We start from the raw sequence: 24221 nt of genomic DNA on the forward strand, positions 1-24221 counted from the left end.
GACTGATTCCAAACCTATGACCATTTTATTCCAACAAGGTTGATAATGTAAGCACATCTGGGATTTGGCAGGCTCCTTTTAGAGTGTTAGGTACATAGAAGCACATGGGTTTGTGTCAGCTTATTTTTTTTAGACATGCTTCAGTGGGGATCCATTTTTAGCTTTTATTTTACTTTTACCTTGGAGTCCCCTATAAGTGCTATAATGACGGAGAGTTTGCGCTTCATTCCTCCACTCAGTGATGCTGAAAATGCATTTCGCTTTTCAATCAGGTTAAAAGCAGACAGCATACGGTCACTTTCTATAGGGTACATCTTTCGAGGGACTCCTTTAATCTAGAAAGAAAAGGCAGACTTTATATGGTGCTTCCAACTTCATCGTCAGAAACATGTTTCGCCAGCTCTTTTCTTACATCATCTACACAGTGTCTTCTTCCCTTTGCGTCTCTGTATGTTTAAAGAATAATTCACCAAAAATAAGTTTTTGAAAGAAAGTTCAAAGAATAAAAATATTGCTAGTAGGTACTCTGTCTTAAGTACAGGAACAGAGTGGAAATAAAGCAACATGTCTTTGGTTACCGTGCAATAGAAATAAAGGTGTTCTGATACTGTCAAGTAATTAAACAACAAGTCCTGCTGGGGACACAGGCCCAAGGTTTTCCTGATCTGGACCATCTGCTTTGAGATGGCAAATCCATTAATATAGGCCTCTCCACTGGTGGCAGGATAGAGACCTAGAATCAAGCAGAAGACATGCAGAAGCTTAGTTTTCATGAGGGACCAGGACAACAAACTGTTCATTAGCACCCAAACTTCAAAATATACTTGTAGATTACTCATTAGAATTAGAAATATCTCAGCACCTCACAGTTGTTAGAATGGCTATTATCAATAAGACAAGAAATAATAAGTGTTGGAGAGGATGTGAAGAAAAGAGAACCTTCGTACACTGCTGGTGGGTATAATCATTCTGAAAAACCAGTATGGAGGTTTCTAAAAAAATTAAGACTAGAGCTACCATATGACCCAGCAAGCTTTTTACCAAGTATCTACCTGAAAATTCTGAAAACAATTATTCATAAATAGAGATTACATATGTTCGTTGCAGCATTATTTACAATGGACCACACATGGAAACAACTCAAGAGTTCTTCAGCGGATGATTAAAGAAGAGTGATACATATATATATAAATAAAAACATGCAACACAAATAGTGGCTGATTTGGGTGACATTGGTTGTCAGAGGGAAGAGGATAGGGGAAGAAGGGGATCCTAATATAAGGTGACAGGAGAAGATTTGACTCTGGGTGGTGGGCACACAGAGCAGTATACAGGTCTTGTAACATAGAAACCCATACATGAAGCCCCTATGTTCATGTTGACAAATGTCACTCCAATCAACTTAATAAGTAAAATAAAAACATGAAACATTACCATTTACCACAACATGGATAGACCTACAGAATATCGTGCTAAGTGAAGTAAACCAGATGGAAAAGGATAAGAACTATACAATTTCACTCATATGTGGGACATAAAACAAAAAGCAACAAACGAACAAATAGATATGGACAACAAAATGATGGTTACCAGCGGGGTAGGGGCGTGAGGAAAGGATGAAGAGGGTAAAGGAAATAAATATATGATGATGGCAGGAGACTAGACTGTAGGTGGTGAGCACACATCAGAGTATACACATGTATTATAAAGTTGTACACCTGAAATTTGTTCTTAAACAATATTAACCTGATACATTTAATGAAAAATAAACTAATATTGAAGCCCTACTGAGCTTTAAAAAAAAATGAGGCTTTTGTGATATTAGTGGTACATTTAGGAGAGGCATTTTGTTTCCATGTTTTTAAGTTTTTATTTTGCAAAAAATCCAAACCTACAGAAAATTTGCAAGAACAGTATAATAAATCCTCATACCATCCACCTGAAAAAATAATTAGGAATACCTCACACAAAGGAAAATTCTAGAAAACATAAATTGTTATCTTTGGAGTGAAGAGATTAGAAAGAATTTTTTATTTCATTAACTGTATGTTCTAATTTTATTTTTAAAAGAAATCTTTATTGTTGAGAGTATTACAAATGTATCCTTTTCCCCCTATTTCTACCTCTAAGGGGTTCCCACCCCACCCCAGCCCTTCACCACCCTATTGTCTGTGGCCATAGGTAATGCATATATACATACAAGTCTTTGGGTAATCTCCACCCCCGGTTCTATTTTAGTCATCAGTTTATTTTTGTTCATTAGATTCCCTGTTCGTTTATTTTGAGATTTAATTGTTGATAGATATGTATTTATAGCCACTTTATTGTTCATATTTTAATCCTCTTCCTCTTCCTCTTCCTCTTCTTCTTCTAGAATACCCTTCAACATTTCATGAAATACTGGTTTGGTGGTGATGAACTCCTTCAGTTTCTTCTTGTCTATGAAGCTCTTTATCTAACCTTCATTTCTAAATGATAGCTTTTCTGGGTAGAATAATCTTGGTTGTAGGTCCTTGTTATTCATCACTTTGAGTATTTCTTGCCACTCTCTTCTGGCCTGAAAAGCTCCTATTGAGAAATCGGCTGGCAGTCGTTTGGGAGCTCCCTTGAGGTAACTAACTGCTTTTCTCTTGCTGATTTTAAGATTTTTCTCTTTGTCTTTAACCCTTGGCCTTTTAATTATGATGTGTCTTGGTGTGGGCCTTTTTGGGTTCCTCTTGTTTGGGACTCTCTGCACTTCTTGGACTTGTAAGTCTATTTCTTTCACCAGGTAGGGGAAGTTTTCTTTATTTTTAAATTTTATTTATTTTATTGTCTAATGTTTTACATATGTCTCCTTTTCCCCCAGTTAACCCACAGCCCTAGCCATTCCCACCCCGGGCAAGTCCCCACCACCCCGGTGTCTATGTCCATTGGTTCTGCTAATATATATGCATACAAGAACTTTGGTTGCTCTCTAACCACCCCCCCACCCCCCGCCACCCGCCTCAGCTAGGGGAAGTTTTCTGTCATTATTTCTTAAAATAGGTTTTCAATATCTTTCTCTCTCTTCTCCTTCTGGCACCCCCATAATGTGAATGTTGGTACCTCTGATGTTTCTCAGAAGCTCCTTACACTATCTTTATTTTTTAAATCTTATTTTATTGTTTAAAGCATTACAAATAGTAGTACATATGTCTCCTTTTCCCCCCATTGACCTCCTCTCAGCTTCCCCTACCCCCCGAATGTGCCCTCACCGCCCCCCCCAGTGTCTTGTGTACATTGGTTATGCTTATATGCATGCATACAAGTCCTTCAGTTGATCTCTTACCTCCCCCCAATGCTCCCCTGCCTTCACGCTGTAGTTAGACAATCTGATACTTCCTTGCCTCTGTATTTTTGCTCATCAGTTTATAATGTTCTTTATACACCACAAATGAATGAGATCATGTGGTATTTATCTTTCTCCGACTGGCTTATTTTGCTTAGCATAATTCTTTCCAGTTCCATTTATGCTATTGCAAATGGTAAGAATTAGTTCTTTTTTATAGCAGCATAGTATTCTATTGTGTAGATGTACCACAGTTTTTTAATACACTCATCAGCGGATGGACATTTAGGCTGTTTCCAAATCTTAGCTATTGTAAAATGTGCTGCTATGAACATAGGGGTGCATATATCCTTTCTGATTAGTGTTTCTGTCTTCTTGGAATATACTCCTAGAAGTGGGATTATTGGGTCAAATGGCAGTTCCAATTTTAATTTTTTGAGGAAACACCATACTGTTTTTCACAGTGGCTGCACCAGTCTGCATTCCCACCAGCAGAGCATGAGGGTTCCTTTTTCTCCGCATTTTCTCCACCACTGGTTGTTGATTCATTGTTGATAGCCATTCTAGCAGGCGTGAGATGGTACCTCATTGTTGTTTTGATTTCCATCTCTGGATGATTAGTGACTTTGAGCATGTCTTCATATGTCTCTTGGCTTTCTGTATGTCCACTTTAGAAAAATGTCTATTTAGGTCCTTTGCCTATTTTTTGATTGGATTGTTTATCTTCCTTTTGTTAAACTATGTGAGTTCCCTGTAAATTTTGGATATTAAACCCTTATCTGAGATAACATTGGCAAAAATGTTCTCCTATGCAGTGGCTTTCTTGTTGTTTTGTTGATGGTTTCTTTTGCTGTGCAGAAGCTTGTTATTTTGATGTAGTCCCATTTGTTTATTTTCTCTTTAGTTTCCATTGCCCTGGGTGCTGTATTGGTAAAGATGTTGCTATGACATATGTCTGATATTTTGCTGCCTATGGATTCTTCTAAGATGTTTATCATTTCCCATCTTACATTTAAGTCCTTTATACATTTTGAGTTCATTTTTGTGTATTGTGCAAGTTGGTGGTCTAGTTTCATTTCTTTTTGCAAGTATCTGTCCAATTTTCCCAACACTATTTATTGAAGACACTGTCTTGACTCCATTGTATGTTCTTGCCTCCTTTGTCAAATATTAATTGAGTATAATGGCTTGTGTAGATTTCTGGGTCCTCTGTTCTGTTCCATTTGTTTATATGTCTGTTCTTCTGCCAGGACCAGGCAGTTTTGAGAACAGTGGCTTTGTAGTATAGCTTGGTATCTGGTACTGTGAACCCTCCAACATTGTTTTTTCTGAAGATTGCTGCAGATATTTGAGGTCTTTTTTATTCCATATTAATTTTTAGATAATTTATTCTAGGTCTTTTAAGTATGCAATTGGTATTTTAAAGGGGATTGCATTGAATTTATGGATTGCTTTGGGTATTCTGGACATTTTAATGATGTTAATTCTACCAATCCATGAACACAGTATATTCTTCCATTTGTTCATGTCTTCCTCGATCTCTTTTTTCAGCGTCCTGAAATTTTCTGAGTACAGTCCTTTATCTCCTTGGTTAAATTTATTCTTACCTATCTTAATTTTTGTTGCATTGGTAAATGAGATTGTTTTTTTAGTTTCTATTTCTGTGAGTTCATTATTGGTGTATAGAAAATCCATAGACTTCTGGGTATTAATTTTGTATCCTCCTACCTTACTGAACTCATTTATTAAGTCTAGTAGTTTTTAGATAGAGTCTTCGGGGTTTTCTATGTACAATATCATCTCATCTGAGAATAAGGACAGTTTTACTTCTTCTTTTCCAATTTGGATGCCTCTTATTTCTTCTTCTTGTCTTATTGCAATGGCTAGTACTTCTAGTACTATGTCAAATGGGAGTGGTGAGAGTGGGCATCCCTGTCTTGTTCCTGTTCTTAGGGAAAATGGTTTTAGTTTTTGCTCATTGAGTATAATGTTAGCTGTGGGTTTGTCATATATGGCTTTTATTATGTTAACGTATGATCCTTTTATTCCCACCTTGATGAGAGTTTTTATCATGAAAGGGTGTTGGAATTTGTCAAATGCTTTTGGGTATGATTATATGGTTTCTATCAGTTTGTTTATGTGATGTATCACATTTATTGATTTGTAGATATTGTACTATCCTTGCATCCCTGGAATAAATCCCACTTGGTCATGGTGTATGATTTTTCTAATGTAATACTGGATTCGATTTGCTAGAATTTTGTTGAGAAATTTGGCGTCTATGTTCATGAGAGATATTGGCCTGTAATTCCCTTTCTTGTATTGTCTTTATCTGGTTTTGGGATTAGGGTAATGGTTGCTTTGTGAAGAGCTTGGAAGTGTTCCTTCCCCTGGAATTTTTTGAAATAGTCTGAGGAAGGTAGGTTTTATTTTTTCTTTGAATGTTTGATAAAACTCCCCTGTGAATCTGTCTAGTCCAGGGCTTTTGTGTGTTGGAAGTTTTTTGATTACTGCTTCTATTTCCTCCATAGATATCAGACTATTCAGATTTTTTTTATTCCTGCTGGTTGCGATTTAGAAGGTTGTATTTTTCTAGGAATATGTCTATTCTAGGTTAACCAGTTTGTTGGAATAGAGTTGCACATAGTATCTTTTTTATGATTCTTCGTATTTCTGTGGGGTTTATTGTTATTTCTCCTCTTTCATTTCTGATTTTGCTAATTTGGGTCCTTTCTCTTTGTTTATTTGGTTTTTTTAACAAATCTTTATTGTTCAGATTATTACAGTTGTTACTCTTCCCCCCCCCCCCCATAAATCCCCTCCACCCAGTTCCCACCCCACCCTCTGTCCTCATCCACAGGTGTACGATTTTTGTCCACTCTCTTCCTGCACCCCACACACCCCTTTCCAACCCCCCGCCCCCCGAGAATTGTCAGTCCACTCCCTTTCTATGCCCCTGATTCTATTATATTCACCAGTTTACTCTGTTCCTCAGATTTTTTATTCACTTGATTTTTAGATTCACTTGTTGATATGTAATTGTTGTTCATAATATTTATCTTTACCTTTTTTCTTCTTCCTCTTCTTAAAGAATACCTTTCAGCATTTTATATAATACTGGTTTGGTGGTGATGAACTCCGTTAGCTTTTTCTTATCAGTGAAGCTCTTTATCTGACCTTCAATTCTGAATTATAGCTTTGCTGGGTAAAGTAATCTAGGTTGTAGGTTCTTGCTATTCATCACTTTGAATATTTCTTGCCACTCCCTTCTGGCCTGCATAGTTTCTGTTGAGAAATCAGCTGACAGTCGTATGGGTACTCCGGTGGAGGTAACTGTTTTTCTCTTACTGCTTTTAAGATTCTCTCTTTGTCTTTTGCTCTTGGCATTTTAATTATGATGTGTCTTGGTGTGGTCCTCTTGGGATTCCTTTTGTTTGGGGTTCTTTGCACTTCCTGGACTTGTAAGTCTATTTCTTTCACCAGGTAGGGGAAGTTTTCTGTCATTATTTCTCCAAATAGGTTTTCAATATCTTGCTCTCTCTCTCTTCTTCTGGCACCCCTATAATTTAGATGTTGGTACACTTGAAGTTGTCCCAGAAGCTCCTTACACTATCTTCATATTTTTGGATTCTTTCTGCTTTTTGCTTTTCTGGTTGGGTATTTTTTGCTTCTTCATATTTCAAATCTTTGACTTGATTCTTGGGATCCTCTTGTCTGCTGTTGGATCTCTGTATATTATTCTTTATTTCAGTCAGTATATGCTTAATTTCTAATTGGTCCTTTTTCATATCCTCGAGGGTCTCACTAAATTTATCAGAGGTTTCTAGAAAATTCTTGAAAAACCTTATAAGATTGGTTTTGAACTCTATAGCCAGTAGTTTGCTTTCCTCCATTTCTGTCATTTGTGATCTGTTTCTTTGTCTCTGCATTTTGGCTGCTTCCCTGTGTTGACAGAATGGCTTTCTGTGCTAGGTGTCCTATAGGTCCCAGTAGCTCAGCCTCCCCAATTACCTGAGGTGGACACTCTTGGTGGACCCCCTTGTGGGCTGTGTGCACAGTCTTGTTGTAGTTAAGCCTTGATTGTTGTAGGTATCACTGGGAGGAATTGACCTCCAGGCCAATTGGCTGTGAGAATCAGCTGTGTCTACAGTGGGAGAAGTTCTGTGCTGAAGTCACCCTTAAGGGGCAAGACTGGCTTCAATGGGGCTTTGGTGCTCACTGAGTCTGCCCCCTGAGTGTGTCCCTTATGGATCTGAGGAGTTGTAATCTGGATGGTCCCACTCTGACCACTAGGTACACAGGCTCTTGGATCTCTAAGGAGGTGCTAATTTAGCTTCTGCCTGTGGCTACACAGCAGGACCTACAGAGATATCTGCAGATTCCTCTTCCTTGTTTGGGTTTTGGAGGTGCCCAGATGAGGCCCAGCTGTGAAGCAATGCAAGCTGCTGTGGGGCCTTGAGCCTTCTTTTGGAAGTTCTGGGTCTCTCTGACCCAGCTGCAGTTTGTTATGTAATTTTCAGATTGCAAAGGGCCAGGCCTTTCATATGCAAAAGCCTCTGCTCACAGCTTGGGTGGGGCTGGATCTCAGGGAATCAACAGGGTGGAGCAAACAGCTATGGCAGATCCTCAGCCCTGCCCTGAGGCCCCCGGTTCTCAGTGTCCTGTGGTAATCACTGCAAGCACCTCTGAGAAAGCTCTCCTTGAGTTCCACCCATTGCCAGACAGTCCAGTTTCTCCCCATATGAGTCTGGGTCCCCAGAGACTCGCCCGGAGCTGGAGTCAGGGCTGTCGGGAGCTTGAGACTCCCTCCCAATTGAAGAAGACACCAGCGTCCTCAGTTGCCAGCCCTTTCCGCGCGCGTGCCTCTGTACCTCTGCACCTTACTTCCGCACCTCCTCTGAGTCTCAGTGTGCTTTTCTCTTTCCTTCTAGTTGTAGAATTTCCACTCAGCCAGGCTTCCTGTGGTTCTCGTTGATGTCTGTTTTGTCTTTAGTTGTAGTTTTCTAGTGGCTGTATGAGGCACCAATTTCAGGTGTTTACCTATGCTGCCATCTTTGTTTCTCTCCTGTTCTCCATTTTTCCTTTCTCTTTTTTTTTTGGTGAGCCTGGCTAGAGGTTCATCAATCTTGTTTATTTGTTCAAAGAACCAGCTCTTGGTTTCACTGATCTTTTGTAATTTTTTTTTGTCTCTATGTCATTTATTTCCACTCTGATCTTTTTTATTTCCTTCCTTCTGCTCACTCTGGGCTTTTCTTGTTGCTCTTTTTCTAATTCTTCAAGTTGCAGAGTTACATGTTTTATTACCAGTTTTTCTTGTTGTTTTGTTCTTGTTGTTGTTTTAGGTAGGCCTGTAATGCTATTAACTTCCCTCTCATGACTGCTTTCACTGTGTTCCAAAGATTTTGGATTGTTATGTTTTCATTATCATTTGTTTCCAGGATGTTTTTTATTTCTTCTTTGAGTTCTTTGGTAACCCAGTCATTGTTTAATAATATGCTCTTCAGCCTCCAAGTGTTTGAATTTTTTATTGTTTTTATTGTAGTTTATTTCTAATATTGTGCCATTGTGATCTGAGAAGATGCTTGATATGATTTCAATCTTCTTGAATTTGAAGAGACTTTGCCTGTGTCCCAATATGTAGTCTATCTTAGAAAATGTCTCATGTGCACATGAGAAGAATGTATATTCTGTAGTTTGGGGGTGGAATGTTATAAAGATGTCAATTAAGTCCATCTGATCTAGTGAGTCATTTAGGATTGCTGTTTCTTTGCTGATTTTTTGTCTATAGGATTTATCCAATGATGTCAGTGGTGTGTTAAAGCCCCCTACTATGATTGTATTGCTGTTGATCTCTCCCCTGATATCTTCCAGAAGTTTGTTTTATGTATTTGGATGCTCCTGCATTGGGTGTATATATGTTTACCAGAGTTATATCCTCTTGTTGTATTTATCCCTTTAGAATTATTAAGTGGCCTTCCTTGTCTCCTGTTATGTGGTCTTCACTTTGAGGTCTATTTTGTCAGATATAAGTATTGCTACCCCAGCTTTTGTTTCATTTCCATTTGCCTGAATGATATTTTTCCATCCCTTCACTTTCAGTCTGTGTGAGTCCCTTGTTCTGAGGTGGGTCTCCTGTAGACAGGATATATATGGGTCATGTTATCTTATCCTACAAAGATGTCTTTTGATTAGAGCATTTAATCCATGTACATTTAATGTTATTATTTATAGGTACTTGTTTGTAGCCATTTCTGTACTTTATGCCTGTGTTCCTTCCTCCTTATCTATTTCTTCTTTTTACAGCATTCTCTTTAGCATTTCTTGCATTGCTTGGTCAGTAGTGATAAACTCCCTTAGCCTTTCTTTTGTATGAAAAGCTCCTGATTTCCCCTTTAGCATTTCTTGCATTTTTGGCTTGGTAGCGATAAACTCCCTTAGCCCTTTTTTGGTCTGTGAATCTCCTGATTCCATTTTGAATGATAGCCTTGCTGGATAGGGTATTATTGGATTCAGCCCCTTGCTTTGCATCACTTTGTATACTTTATTCCATTACCATCTGGTCTGATGTGTTTTTGTTGAGAAATCATTTGATAATATAATGGGATATCCTTTGTAGGTAACTCTCTCTCTCTCTTGAAGCCTTTAAGATTCTTACTTTGCTGTTGATGTTTGCCATTCTAATTATGACATATCTTTATATAGGTCTTTTGGGGTTCATCTTGTTTGGGACTCCCTGTGCTTATGTGACTTTTTCTTCCACAAATCAGAGAAGTTTTCTGTTAGTATTTCTTCAAATAGGTTCTCTAATCCTTGCTCCTCTTCCATCCTTCTGGCACCCCTATTATATGTATGTTACTTCATTTCACTTTTTCCCAAAGCTCCATTATGCTCTCCTCTTTCTTTCTAATTTTTTTCTGCAATTGTTGTTCAGATCGGGCTTGTTTTTCTGCCCTGTCTTCTAACTCACTAATATGGTTCTCTGCTTCTTCTAGTCTACTGTTGACACCCTCCATCATGTTATTTATTGTAGCCATATCATTCTTGATTTCCTCTTGATTATTTTTTTAACTTTAAGTTTTTATTTTACAAAGGTCACATAATTGGATATTTCTCAACTTTGTACACAATTATTCTTACTCTCCACAGAATGGCTGCTTCTTCACTTCTCATCAGGTGATGGCAAGCACTAAAATCCTGATTTTAACAGAATAGTAGTAAAAATGCCTCAGTGATTTAAGTTCAAAGCAGTACATTGGTATATGGCTCTTGCACTTATCAGAAATGTACAAATGCATTTTTATTAAAAGATGAAAAATAAGTTATCTGTAGGCATGGACAATGACAACAGTAAACATTGCATGTTGTCAACTAAAACCAGTAACTGATGGTTAGAGTGATTTTCTTGAATCTCAGCCAGCCTTTTCATCAATCATTTCCTTCAACTAACTTCTCTGAAGTTATAGGTGAGGAGATGCCCTGAGCTTCCTCTCAGTTCTCAGTAATGATGGCAAAGGGCTAGAACATGCTGCCTCCCATCCCTCCTCCCATGCCGCCCATCCCACCCATCCCAGGGTCCTTCTCCTCTTTATAAATTCCTGTGACCAGAACTTCTTCTGTTGTCCAGAGAGGCCATACCAGAAGCATCCAGTAAAGCAGTTCTTACAACTTTAGTTGGAGCAATGATTCCTTTTCCCACCATATTCACAAAATCTCCAACCATGGCATCATAACCAATTTCTGAGGGACTTTGCATAATTTTCTCAACTATCAACGATTCCTCAACACCTGCATTCCTAGCAATGGTCATTGAAGGAGTTTTTAATAATTTCTATACCAATTTTTTGATATTCATTAGTTGGAGGTAATGAGCCCAAGGCTGGAATGCACCGAAGCAGAGCACAGCCCCCTCCCAGAACAATGCCTCCCTCCACAGCAGCTCGGGTAGCATTGAGGGCATCTGTGACTTTTTATTTTCGTTAACTTCAATATCACTTGTCCCACCAACCTTCAGCACAGCTATCCCATCTGAGAGTTTGGCCAGGCATTCACTTAGTTTTTCCTTTTCATATTCACTAGTTGTGATATCTAACTGCTCAATGATTTCTTGAATATGTTCTTCAATTTGAGCCTTATAACCTTTTCCCTTCAAGAGCATGGCATCATCTTTGGTCACAATGACCTCTCCTACTTTTCCTAAGTCATGAGGCTGAACGTCTTCTAGATTGACAGTCAATCCTTCTCCAAACATGGCACCACCAGTAGCAATAGCCATGTCTTTAAACTGGTTCTTCCTACTGTTCCAAGAACCTGGAGCTTTGACTGCTACAACTTGAAGATCAACTTTTAGCCTAGTCAAAACATGTGTACTTAAAGCTTCTCCACCAACATCTTCAGCAATTATGACCAGGGGCTTACAGTGAGCATTGGCAATTTCAAGAGCAGGTCCGATGGACTGAACACTAGAAATTTTCTTTTCACTCAAAAAAACATATGCATCTTGGAATTCACATTTCTGACCTTATGCTGTATTAATAAAGTTTGGAGAAATATAACCTCGATCAAACTTCATGCCTTCAATAATTTCTAATTCATCATTCAGTGTTTTTCCATCCTTTACAGTGATTTCACCTTTCATTCCAACCTTTTCCATTGCCTCAGAAATTATGTTGACAATTTCTTTGTTTCTATTTGCAGAAATTGTAACAACCTGATATTTCTTCAGGGGTTGTCACAGGTTTAGACTTCTTCTTAAGTTCATAAATTACAGCATCAACAGCTAACATCACACCTCTCCTGATTTCCACTGGATTAGTACCTTACTGATCTTCTCAAAGCCTTCCTTGGCAATGGAGCATGACAGCACAGTAGCAGTCATGGTGCCATCCCCAGCCTCTTCACTTGTATTATTGGCAATATCTTGAACAAGTTTAGCACCAATATTTTTATATTTATCTTTTCAGTCAATGGACTTTGCAACGGTCACACCATCTTTTGTTACTTTGGGACTTCCCCAGGTCTGTTCAATAATCACTATTCTTCCCTTTGGCCCCATAGTAATGGCTACAGCATTGGCTGAAAGGTCTACACTTTGAAGCATTATGGCTTTAGCCTCTGCACCAAATTTTACATCTTTGGCATAAGAACAAGTGAGATGAGGAGCCAATGCCCTGGACATGGGCCTAACCTGGCAAAGGCCTGTGTGTAATCGAAGCATTTCTGCAGGGCATGCAGATGGTGAGGCAGGCAATTGGTAGCGAGTGAGGGCTCCTCTTGATCCTTACATAAGTTGTTGATTTTCTCATCCATCTGGTTTATGAACTCTATGACCATTACGCTGAATTATTTGTCTGATATATTGCATGCCTTCGTTTCATTTAGTTCCTTTTCTGGTGATCCTCCTTTTCTTTCCTTTGGACATTTTACTTTGTCTCCCTATTTTTACTATCACTGAAGGGTCCAGGTGCTGAGCTGTGTGGGGCTTGTGCCACAGTGGTTGGTTGGCGGGAGCATCATGCGTCCCAAGAGTCTCGGGAGAGCTCAGGCACCAGGATGCGTGGATACAGTGGGTCAGCGGGAGCTTCACACATGCCAAGAGTCATGGGAGAGCCCAGGGGCCGGAATGCATGGGGCTTGTGCCACTGTGGTAGGTCAGTGGGAGAGGAATACACTCCAGGACTCACAGGAGCCTGTGGCAAAGAACGCTGGAGTCCTGGTGTTTGTGGGTCTGCAGCTATAGTAGCAGGTCATGGCCAGAGTGGCTATAGAGTCTTGGGTTGCGTCTGAGGCCAGTCTGGGTGGTGGTGAGGCTGGGCTCCTAGTCACAGCAGCTCTACCCTTCAAGATAAAATGGTTTCTGTGTCATTGCCAGACGCCCAGGAGTGTTTGCAGCAGTAGTGGGGGTTTCTCATCTAGGAGAGGCCAGTATGCCAGGCCCTGAGACTCCCACAGGATCTAACTGCCCCTCACTCACACACACACACACACACACCCCACCTCCACTCACTCCCCTTTCATTCCCTCCCTCCCTCACACTCTCCCTCATTGCCGTCCTGCTGGTTGCCATCTTCGCTCCTCCTAGATTTTCTCTTACTTCTTTATTCACTTTTGGGACATTGTATGTTCCTAGAAACTTACCATTTCTTCCATATTCTCTGATTTGTTGGCATATAGTTGTTTGTAATATTTTCTTATAATCCTTTGTATTTCTGTGGTCACTTACTTCTCTTTCATTTCTGATCTTATTTATTTGGGTCCTCTCTATTTTTTCTTCTTGAAGAGTCTGTCAAGAAGAAATGTTTGTCAACCTTGTTTATCTTTTCAAAGAACCAGGTCTTGGTTTCATTTACCTTTGTCTTGTCTTTTTAGACTCTATTTTGTTTATTTCTGCACTGATATTTATCATTTCTTCTACTCACTTTAGGTGTTGTTTGTTGTTATTCTTCTAGTTACTTTAGGTGTAAGGTTAGATTGAGGTTTTTCTTGTTTCTTGAGTTTTTCTTGTTTCTTTCTATAATGCTATGAATTTTCCTCTTACGACTGTTTTCCTGGTGTCCCAATGATTTGGGCTTGTTGAATTTTCATTTTCATTTGTCTCAAGGTATGTTTTGATTTCTTCCTTGACATCACTGTTAACCCATTCATTGTTTAGTAACATGTTATTTATTTATTTTTAAAATATATTCCTATTGATTTCAGAGAGTAAGGGAGAGAGATAGAGAGATGGAAACATCAATGATGAGAGGGAATCATTGATTGACTGCCTCCTACATGCCCCCAAATTGGGATTGAGCCTGCAACCCATGCATGTGCCCTTGACTGGAATTGAATCCGGGACCCTTCAGTCCACAGGCTGGTGCTCTATCCACTGAGCCAAACCAGCTAGAGCATAACATGTTATTTAACTTTCATGTCGTTTTCAGTTTTATTTTCTTGTTATTTCTACTTGTATGCCATTGTTGCTAGGGAAAATGCTTGAAATGATTTCAATCTTCTTAAATTTATTGAGACTTGATTTGTGTGCTATTATATGGTCTATCCTAGATATAGTTTCATGCGTCTTAAAAAGAATGTATATTCTGCAGCTTGTTGGGTGAAATTCTCTGAAGATATCAATTAATTCAGTTATAGTATGTCATTTAAGACTGTTTCCCTGTGAATTTTCTGTCTGCAATATCTATCCATTCATTTAAATGGGGTGTTGAAATCCCCAACTATGATTGTACTACTGTTGATCTCTTCCATATGCCCATGAAGAGTCGCTTTATATATTTGGGTACATAAGTATGTACAAGGGTTAAATTCTCTTCTTGGATTGATCCTTTGTTTTAAAGTCTATTTTGTCTGATATAAGTATTATTGCCTCAGCTTTTTCTTATTTCCATTTGTGTGAAATAACTCCATACCTTTACTTTTAGCCTGTCTTTTATTCTGAGGTGAGTCTCTTGTAGACAGCATATATAAGATTCTTGTTTTCTTATACTTTCAGCTACGTATGCTTTGACTGGAGTATTTCTCTTTAAAGTGGTTATTGCCATATTTTTCTTTCTAACTATGTTCCTTTTGTTTGTTTGTTTTCTCTTTTCTTCTTAAAGAAGTCTCTTTAAAATTTCTCACAATGCTTACTTGGTGATAATGAAATCCTTTAGGTTTTGTTGTCTGAAAATCTTTTTATTTTTTCTTTAATTATAAATGATAGCCTTGCTGGCTAGATTAGTTTTGTTTTAAATCCTTGCTTTCCTTCACTTTGAATATTTTGTGTTAATCCCCCTGGCTTTAAATGTTTCTGTTGAGAAATCAGCTGATGGTCTTACTGGAGTTCCCTTGTAGATAACTGACTTTCTCTTTCTGTTTTTAAGATGCTCTTTGTCTTTAACTATCACCATTTTTATTATGATGTATCTTGTGGTCCTCTTTCAGTTCATATTGTTTGGAACTCTCTACACTTCCTTGACTTGTATGCCTTTTTCATTCATCAGGTTAGGAAAGTTCTCAGTCATTATTTCTTCAAATAGTTTCTCAATCAATTGCTCTCTTCTCCTTCTGGAACCCCTATTATGTTGATATTGTTATACTACTCTTTGTCCCAGGTATCCCTTAAACTATCCTCCTTTTTAAAAAAAATCTGTTGTCTTTTTGCTGCTCTGATTGGGAGTTTCCTGCTACCTTCTAAATTGCTGTTTTGGTCCTCTGCTTAATCATCTGCTGTTGATTCCTTTCAGTGTATTCTTTATTTCAGATATTGTTTTATTTCTGACTAGTTCTTTTTTATGGTTTCTACATCCATTTTGTTTTGTTTTGTTTTGTTAATCCTCACCTGAGGATATTTTTTCCCATTGATTTTCAGAGAGAGTGGAAGGGAAGAGAGAGTGGAGGAGAAAGAGAGAGAGAGAGAGAGAGAGAGAGAGAGAGAGAGAGAGAGAAAGAGAGAGAGAAACATTGATGTGAGAGACACATTGACAGGTTGCCTCCTGCATGCACCCTGACTGGGGACAGGAATAGAACCCATAACCCAGGTACATGCCCTTGACTGGGAATTGAACCACAACCCTTTGGTGTATGGGCTGACACTCTAACTAGGGCTCTGTGTCCTTTTTTATGATTACTATCTCTTTGGTGAAATTCTAAGTTCTAAATTTCTTGAGGATCTTCATAGCCATTGCTTTGAACTCTGTATCAGCCATTGTTTACCTTCATTTCATTTCATTCTTTTTCTGGGGACTTCTCCAGTCCTTTCATTTGGGTCATGTTTCTTTGTCTCCCTATTTTTGCTGCCTCTCTGTATTCATTTCTGTATATCAGGTAAATCTGCTATGTCTCCTAGTCTTGGCATGGTAGCCTTATGTACCAGGTGTCTTGTGGAGCTCAGTATTAAAGTCTTCCTGATCACCTGAGATAGGTGCTCCAGGAATGTCCCTTGTGTGGGTTATATGAGCTCTCCTGTTGTAGTTAAGTCTTGATTGCTTTTTGTACTTCTGTGGGGTGGGGCTGACCCTCAGGCAGGTTGACTATGAGCATCAACCCCGACCATGGTGAACAAGCTGCTGTGCCAGGGATAACACCATGAAGCAGAATTGGCCCTAGCAGGATCTGGTGCATGCTGAGATCTCCTTTTTGTGATGCTGTGGAGATAGTTCGGTCGTGCTCTATGTGGTCTGAAGCATACCATCAGGTGTATTGGTTCTGGGGTATGTTGGCCATGACTCTGATGCAGTTCAATATTAGGCACTTCCTGTGACTGGCCCTCAATTATTAGTTGGGTACTATAAAGTGATCCACAGTGTTTGGCTACCTCTGCAGTGCATGGCTATGCATGAGAGTAGCCAAGGCTCATTTCTCTCAGCACCAATCTTGGGGGTGAGTCGGAAAAAAGCCCAAGGCACCAGCCTACTAGTTCCCGTTAGGCTCCATCACTAAAGGAGCTTCTGGTGGTACATGAGTTGCATGAGGTAGTTTCTCAGTGAATCACCAGGTAGGGATGAATAGTGGTCACCAGACTGATACATATGTAAACTTGAAGCCAGTACTTGGCCTGAGGCCACTCAGTAAAAGTCCCAGATTACACTAAGGCTACTCACCAACTGCTGGGTATCCACAGAACTTTGTGGTGGGGCAGGGTCTCAGAGACTCATCTGGGTGAGGCCAGCAGAGTTCATCCGGCCCTAACAGACCAAGATTTGCCCATGTGGAGGGAGGGCTCTATACAAAAACAGTGGCACCAGTAGAGCGTGCAAAAGATAAATGGCCCCTTCTCTAGAGCCACACAACTCAGTCTGCTGCAATTTTGGTTGGACCTCCTTGAGAGTCTTCCATGAAAGTCTGCATCATGGGGTCAGGCTGGCAATAGCCATCAGACTTCTCTGAAGGGCATGAGCTTAGCAGGACATGGCCACCAGGAGTTGGGAGGGTGAGAGTAGAGGATCCCCGCCCAGGGAGGGCAACACTAGTCAGGTGTACATGGGAGAGTGAATGGACCTCACCCCAGAGCCACACAACTCAGTCTCTAATACATCCTAAGTCTGTCTAAACCTCCTCAAGAGGCCACTAGAAAAGTCTCCACTGTAGGGCATGAGCTTGGCAGGGCAACAGGGAATTGGAAAGGAGTGACTATTGCATTCTACCAGGCTAATGTCATAGGGAGAGGAGTGTTTGATCCAGGGAAAACGGTGTCTGTGGGTGGTGTGGGAGAGAGACTCAGAACAAAGACCCTGGTGGCTATCCATTTGGCTTTCTCCCTGGAGCCTCAACCCATTTTCTCTTTGCATGACTCCAGCCCATTCTGAGCCACTCTCCTTCCACCAGATCCCAGGGCGAATGGCTACAAATGATATTTAGTGCACTGGCCCTTTAAAAGGTTGCCAGAACCGGTTTTGGCTCAGTGGATAGAGCGTTGGCCTACGGGCTCAAGGGTCCCGGGTTCGATTCCGGTCAAGGGCATGTACCTTGGTTGCGGGCATATCCTCAGTGGGGGGTGTGCAGGAGGCAGCTGATCGATGTTTCTCTCTCATCAATGTTTCTGGCTCTCTATTCCTCTCCCTTCCTCTCTGTAAAAAATCAATAAAATATATTTAAAAAAAAAAAAAAAAAAAAGGTTGCCTGGGTTTCAAGCAGACTCCCCTCTCTCTCTCTGGAAGACAGAATCCTTGATTTTCACAGCCAGGTTTTATGCAGTCTCCTCTTCCAGTTCTGGTGCTCTATGCTGAGGAGCTCTGCATAGGGTTGAGACCGCACACTTTTAAGGGGTCACCTTTGCTGATAAGATATCCCTCCTGATTCTCAACAGCTATATGGGGATGCAGGGCCAGCTCTTTTCATATCTCTGCCCTTCCTACCAGTCTCAAAGTGGCTTCTTCTGTAAATCCTTGCTTATAAGACTTCTGTTCAGCTGATCTTCAGTTAGATATTCAGGTTGATTGTTCTATAATTTAGTGTAATTCCAATTCAGTCCTGTGAGGAGGTGAGTGTAATTTCCACCTGATCCACTGCCATCTTGATCCCTTACCTGTGTTAATTTTTATTAATTCTTTATTTCCTGTTTTTCAGACTGTATAACCTCTATCATTCTATCTTCAAGTTCACTGATTCTCTCTGACAATTCTAATCTATCGATGAGCTTCTTAATATATTTTTTCACTTTGGTTATTGTGTTTTTAAACTCCAGAATTTCCACTTGGTTTTTAAAAATAATTTCTAACCTGGCCAATGTTTCTTATTGGTTAGAGCATTGGCCTGTGAACAAAGGATCATGGGTTTGACTCCTGGTCAAGGGCACGTACTTGGGTTGTGGGTTTGCTCCTTGGCCCTGGTCAGAGTGCATGTAATATGCAGCCAATCAATGTGTCTCTCTCACATTGATGTTTTTCTCTCTCTTCCCCTCCCTCTCTTCCACTCTCTTTCTCTCTCAATGAAAAAAAAAAAAAACTCTAGTGGGGATTAATAATAAAATAAAAATAATTTCAATTTTTCTATTATATTTTCTACTTAATGAGATTTTTTTCATACTTTCCATTATTTCTTTAATCATTGTTTCCGTTAGTTTTTTTTAAAATTTATCTTTATTGTTGAAAGTTTTACGTATATCCCCTTTTTTACCCCATTGACCCATTCCACCCCACTCCTGCCCACCCCAGTCTTCACTGCACTAATGTCTATGTCCATGTGCTATGCATATATGCATATAAGTTCTTTGTTTTTTTAACACGTTTATAATGGCTACTTTGATGTCTTTGCAAAATCTGACACCTGGTATTTCTCACAAGTCATTTACAACTTAAAAAGACAGAGTGTTACTAAACAATTTTATGTATCACTGAAATGACTAAACTGTTAACATGAAGTGAATTCATAAAAATTTGTAAGCTTAATCTACAGTGTCTATGTGAGGACACCCTCTGACCAGAGGTAAATACATACCTGAGAGAATAGATAGAGTAGTAGATTTTCCTGCCCCATTATGTCCTAGAAGAACAGTGATCTGTCCCTCATATACATTCAAAGACAAGTCTTTTACAGCTAGTTTGGTAGTGTTGTTCACTCGGAATTCCTGTGAAGGAAAAACACCAAAATACTAATTTTATCTACATATATCACTTTGGAAGAACAAGCACATATATATGACTTATCTATAGAAAAAAACAATACCACATAAGCTCATGAGGCAGAAAAATCAAAATGTGAGAAGTAAAAACTGTGAAAAGGGAAAAATGTGATAGCATAACAAAAGTTTCAGAATTTCACAATAAATCTATAAATACCCCTTGAGCAATCTCATCCATTCTTGTTTGTTTCAATAATCATCTTCAAGTTGATAAGGCTATATTCTTTTTCAGTCAAAGCCTTTTTCCTAATTTGAAAATATAGATAGGACAATTGAAAATATCGATAGGACATCTAAAACTTAGATGTTCTATAGGCATCTCAAAACTGAAAATATAGATAGGACATCTAAAACTTAGATGTTCTATAGGCATCTCAAAACTGAAAATATAGATAGGACATCTAAAACTTAGATGTTCTATAGGCATCTCAAAACTGAAAATATAGATAGGACATCTAAACTTAGATGTTCTATAGGCATCTCAAAACTGAAAATATAGATAGGACATCTAAAACTTAGATGTTCTATAGGCATCTCAAAACTGAAAATATAGATAGGACATCTAAAACTTAGATGTTCTATAGGCATCTCAAAACTGAAAATATAGATAGGACATCTAAAACTTAGATGTTCTATAGGCATCTCAAAACTGAAAATATAGATAGGACATCTAAAACTTAGATGTTCTATCAGCATCTCAAATTTCTTATGTGTAGACTTGCAGCACTTCTGCTTAAGATGCAAAAATATGGAAAGAGCATCATTCCCACTCTAGCAAGCAAGTACCTAGTAAGATACAAAATCATAACTTTACTTGAACCCCTCAGAGAGGTGAGTTTATCAGGCAACTAGCTTTAAATTTAAGGAAACATAGATGCCTTCAAGGAGACATGGTATATGAATATTTGCTTACCTAGAGCAGAAATAGTCACTATAAAAACTAGTGAGAAAATATTGGTTAAATTTTTAATTATAATTGAGTAAAGGCAGCTTAAGAAACAATATTTAATGGGAGAGTTGGTATTCAAGCACATTTCATTCAGACTTAAAGTATATATTCCTTCCAACACATGCCACTGATGGTGAATAAAGACAAACCATCTTGTGTAACAAAAAGAAGATGCTGTTCCTTTTTAACCCCAAACGGCAGTGGGTGTTTTCTATCTAGGTGTCCTCATTCTGCCTTGTCCCTAGGCTTGAACACCACTGTTGTGTAACTGCTTATTTAAATCTCCACTTGGATGAATGTTTAAGTGTCTCTGTAGCTCTTAATTCCCCAAAGCTTCACTTGAAAACAAACAAATTTCAAATTCTACCCCCAGTGTCTCCAGTATCCACGAATTGCTCCACTAACCACCAATTTGCTCAAGCTACAACTGACAGCCACTGTAATTCCTCCTTTTCCCTCAATCATACATCCAACTGAAGAGCAAGTTTTCTTCAGTTCTAACTCCAAAATATATTCTGAATCTGCATAATTTGTTTTCCACTACCACAAGCCTATCCCTGCTGCCTTCATTTACCTATGCTTCTATAAAAGCCTCCAATCTGTTTTCTTCCTTCCATTCATACTCCTCACAGCTGCCAGTGTGGTCTTTTCAAAATATAAATCAGATCATGTCCCTCTACTTCATAAATTCCTATAGTTATAATTATTGCCCAATGTTTAAAAAATAGAATCCAAGTATTACCAAGTGTCTTATAATTTTCCAAATATAGGTCTTTTACATCCTTTGTTAAATTACTGCTAGGTTGCCAAAACCGGTTTGGCTCAGTGGATAGAGCGTCGGCCTGCGGACTGAAGGGTCCCAGGTTCGATTCCAGTCAAGGGCATGTACCTTGGTTGGGGGCACATCCCCAGTGGGGGGTGTGCAGGAGGCAGCTGATTGATGTTTCTCTCTCATCGATATTTCTAACTCTCTATCCCTCTCCCTTCCTCTCTGTAAAATATCAATAAAATATATTTTTTTAAAAAAGAGATTAATCTTAAAAATAAATAAAATAAAATGGAACTGATTTCTGGATATTTATATTATATCTTCCAACTTTCATTGAATTCATTTATCAGTTCTAGTAGTATTTTGGTGGAATCTTTAGGGTTCCCTATATACAATATCATGTCATCGGCAAACAGTCACAGTTTTAATTCTTCCTTTCCCAATGGATGCCTGGTTTTTTCTCCTTCTTGTCTGATAGCTGTGGCTAAGACTTCCAGAACCATGTTGAATAATACTGCTGAAAGCAAACATCCCTGTCCTGTTCCTGACTCAAGGGAAATGTTTTTAGTTTTGCCCATTGAGAATGATGTTTACTGTGGGGTTTGTCACATATGGCCTTTATCATGCTATTCCCACTTTACGAAAAAATTTTATTATAAATGGGTGCTGGATATTATAAAATGCTTTTTTGCATCTATTAATATGACTGTGTGATTCTATCCTATCATTTTGTTTATTATGCAGTATATCACAGTTATTGATTTGCAGATACTGTACCAATAATGCATCCCTGGAATAAATCCCACTTGATCACAATGTATGACGTTTTAAACGTATTGCTAGATTTGGTTTGCTAATATTTTGTTGAGGATTTCAGCATCTATGCTTGTGAGAGAGACTGGCCTATAATTTTTTTTTCTTTATCATGTCTTTAACTGGTTTTGGAATTAGAGCAGTGGTTCTCAACCTTCCTAATGCCACGACCCTTTAATACAGTTCCTCATGTTGTGGTGACCCCCAACCATAAAATTATTTTCGTTGCTACTTCAGAACTATAATTTTGCTACTGTTATGAATTGTAATGTAAATATCTGATATGCAGGATGTATTTTCATTGTTACAAGTTGAACATAAAGTATAGTGATTAATCACAAAGACAATATACGTGTTTTCCGATGGTCTTAGGCGACCCCTGTGAAAGGGTCGTTCGACCCCCAAAGGGGCCGCGACCCACAGGTTGAGAACCGCTGAATTAGAGTAATGCTGCCCTCATAAAAACAGCTTGGGAGCCTTCCCTCCTCTTGAATTCTTTTGGAATAGTTTGAGAAGGATCGGTGTTAGTTACTCTTTGAATGTTTGGTAAAATTCAACTGTGAAGCCATCCAGCCCAGAACTTTTGTTTACTGGAGGTTTTTTAAATTACGGCTTCAATTTAACTAGTTGTAATCTGTCTATTCAGATTCTCTGATTCTTCCTGATTCAGGTTTGGAAGATTGTATGTTTCTAGAATTTATTTATTCTGGATTGTCCAATGTTTTAGCATAGAGTTGTCCATAATATTTTCTTACAATCTTTAGTATCACTTTTATGTCAGTTGTTATATCTTTCTTCATTTCTGATTTTGTTTGAGTCCTCTCTCTTTTTCCTTGGAGTGTGATTAATGGTTTGTTGATCTTGTTTATCTTTTCAAAGGAAGAGCTCTAGGTTCCACTGATCTTTTGTATTATGTTTTTAGACTCTATTTTGTTTACTCCTGCTATGATCTTTACTATTTCCTTCCTTGTACTCACTTTGGGCTTTGTTTCTTGTTCTTTTTCCAGTTTATTTAAGTGTAAAGTTACATTGCTCATTTGAGATATTTCTGTTTCTTGAGGTAGGCTTGTAATGCTATGAATTTCCCTCTTAGGACTGCTTTTGTTGTGTCCCATAGATTTTGGTTGTTGTGTTACCATCTTCATTTGTTGCAAGGTATCTTATTTCTTCCTTGATCTTATTGTTAACCCATTCATTGTTTAGTAACATGATATTTAGCCTCCATGTCTTTGTGTATTTTTCAGTTTTTTCTCGTGATTGATTTCTTGTTTCATACTATTATGGTCAGAGAATATGCCTGATGTGATTTCAACCTTCCTAAATTTATTGAAACTTGTTTTGTGTACTAACATTTGGTTTATCCTAAAAATATCTTCCATGTGCCCTTTAAAAGGATGTATATTCTGCTGCTTTGGGGTGAAATTCTCTGAAGATATCAATTAAATCGATCTGATATAATATGTCATTTAAGGTCACTGTTTTCTTATTGACTTTCTTTCTGGAAGTTCTATCCGTTTATGTCAATGGGTCTTAAAATACCCTACTATGACTGTATCACTGTCAATCTCCCCCTTTATGTTCATCAAAATTTGCTTTTTATATTCTGGTATAAATGTGTACAAAAGTTATGTTGGCTTTCTCCCTTTATCATTATGTAGTATCCTTCTTTGTTTCTTACTATAGCCTTTTAAAATCTATTTTGTCAGATGTAGGTATTGCTACCCCAGTTTTTCTCATTTCCATTTGCATGAAATATCTTCTTCCATCCCTTTACTTTTGTCTATATGTATCTTTAGTTCTGAGGTGGGTCATGGAGACAGCATGTATATGGGTCCTGTTTCTTATCTATTTAGCCACCCTATGTCTTTTGATTTGAGCATTTAAGTTATTTACATTTAAGGTGAACTTTGATAGGTATATATTTATTGCCATTTTATTTTCTAAATTATAATTCTCTGTTTTGTTTCTTCTTCTACTACTACTACTACTAATGTTAGTTAGTAAAGCAGGCCCTTGAACATTTCTCATAATACAAGTTTGTTGGTAACAAACTCCTTTAGCTTTTTCATGTTTGGGAAGCTTTTTTGTTTTGTTTTGTTAATCCTTATCTGAGAACTTTTTTTTTCCTCATTAATTTTTAGAGTGAGTGAAAGGGAGGGAGAGAGAAACATCAATGTGAGAGAGACACATCAATTAGTTGCCTCCTGAATGCACCCCAACGAGGGCTGGGGATCAAACCTGCAACCCAGGTATGTGCCCCCAACTGGGAATCAAACCTGCAAGCCTT

At 38.6% G+C, this 24221-nt stretch overlaps 1 protein-coding gene and 1 pseudogene across 1 annotated transcript in view; both read right to left on the reverse strand.

Annotated features, from left to right (window-relative positions):
* The window catches only part of LOC118656596 (ATP-binding cassette sub-family A member 3-like), a 231346-nt gene that overhangs the window by 148617 nt on the left and 58508 nt on the right, over window positions 1-24221 (reverse strand). The window contains exons 8-10 of the mRNA XM_036310024.1: window positions 19220-19349; window positions 579-733; window positions 180-335 (exon numbers count right to left, since the gene is read on the reverse strand). Of these exons, the coding sequence (XP_036165917.1) occupies window positions 180-335; window positions 579-733; window positions 19220-19349 (441 nt within the window). The remainder of the gene's footprint in view (window positions 1-179; window positions 336-578; window positions 734-19219; window positions 19350-24221) is intronic.
* Window positions 10826-12524, reverse strand: LOC118657050 (annotated as a pseudogene).

The sequence above is a fragment of the Myotis myotis genome, unplaced genomic scaffold, assembly GCF_014108235.1.
Source record: "Myotis myotis isolate mMyoMyo1 unplaced genomic scaffold, mMyoMyo1.p scaffold_m19_p_5, whole genome shotgun sequence".
Lineage (NCBI taxonomy): Eukaryota > Metazoa > Chordata > Mammalia > Chiroptera > Vespertilionidae > Myotis > Myotis myotis.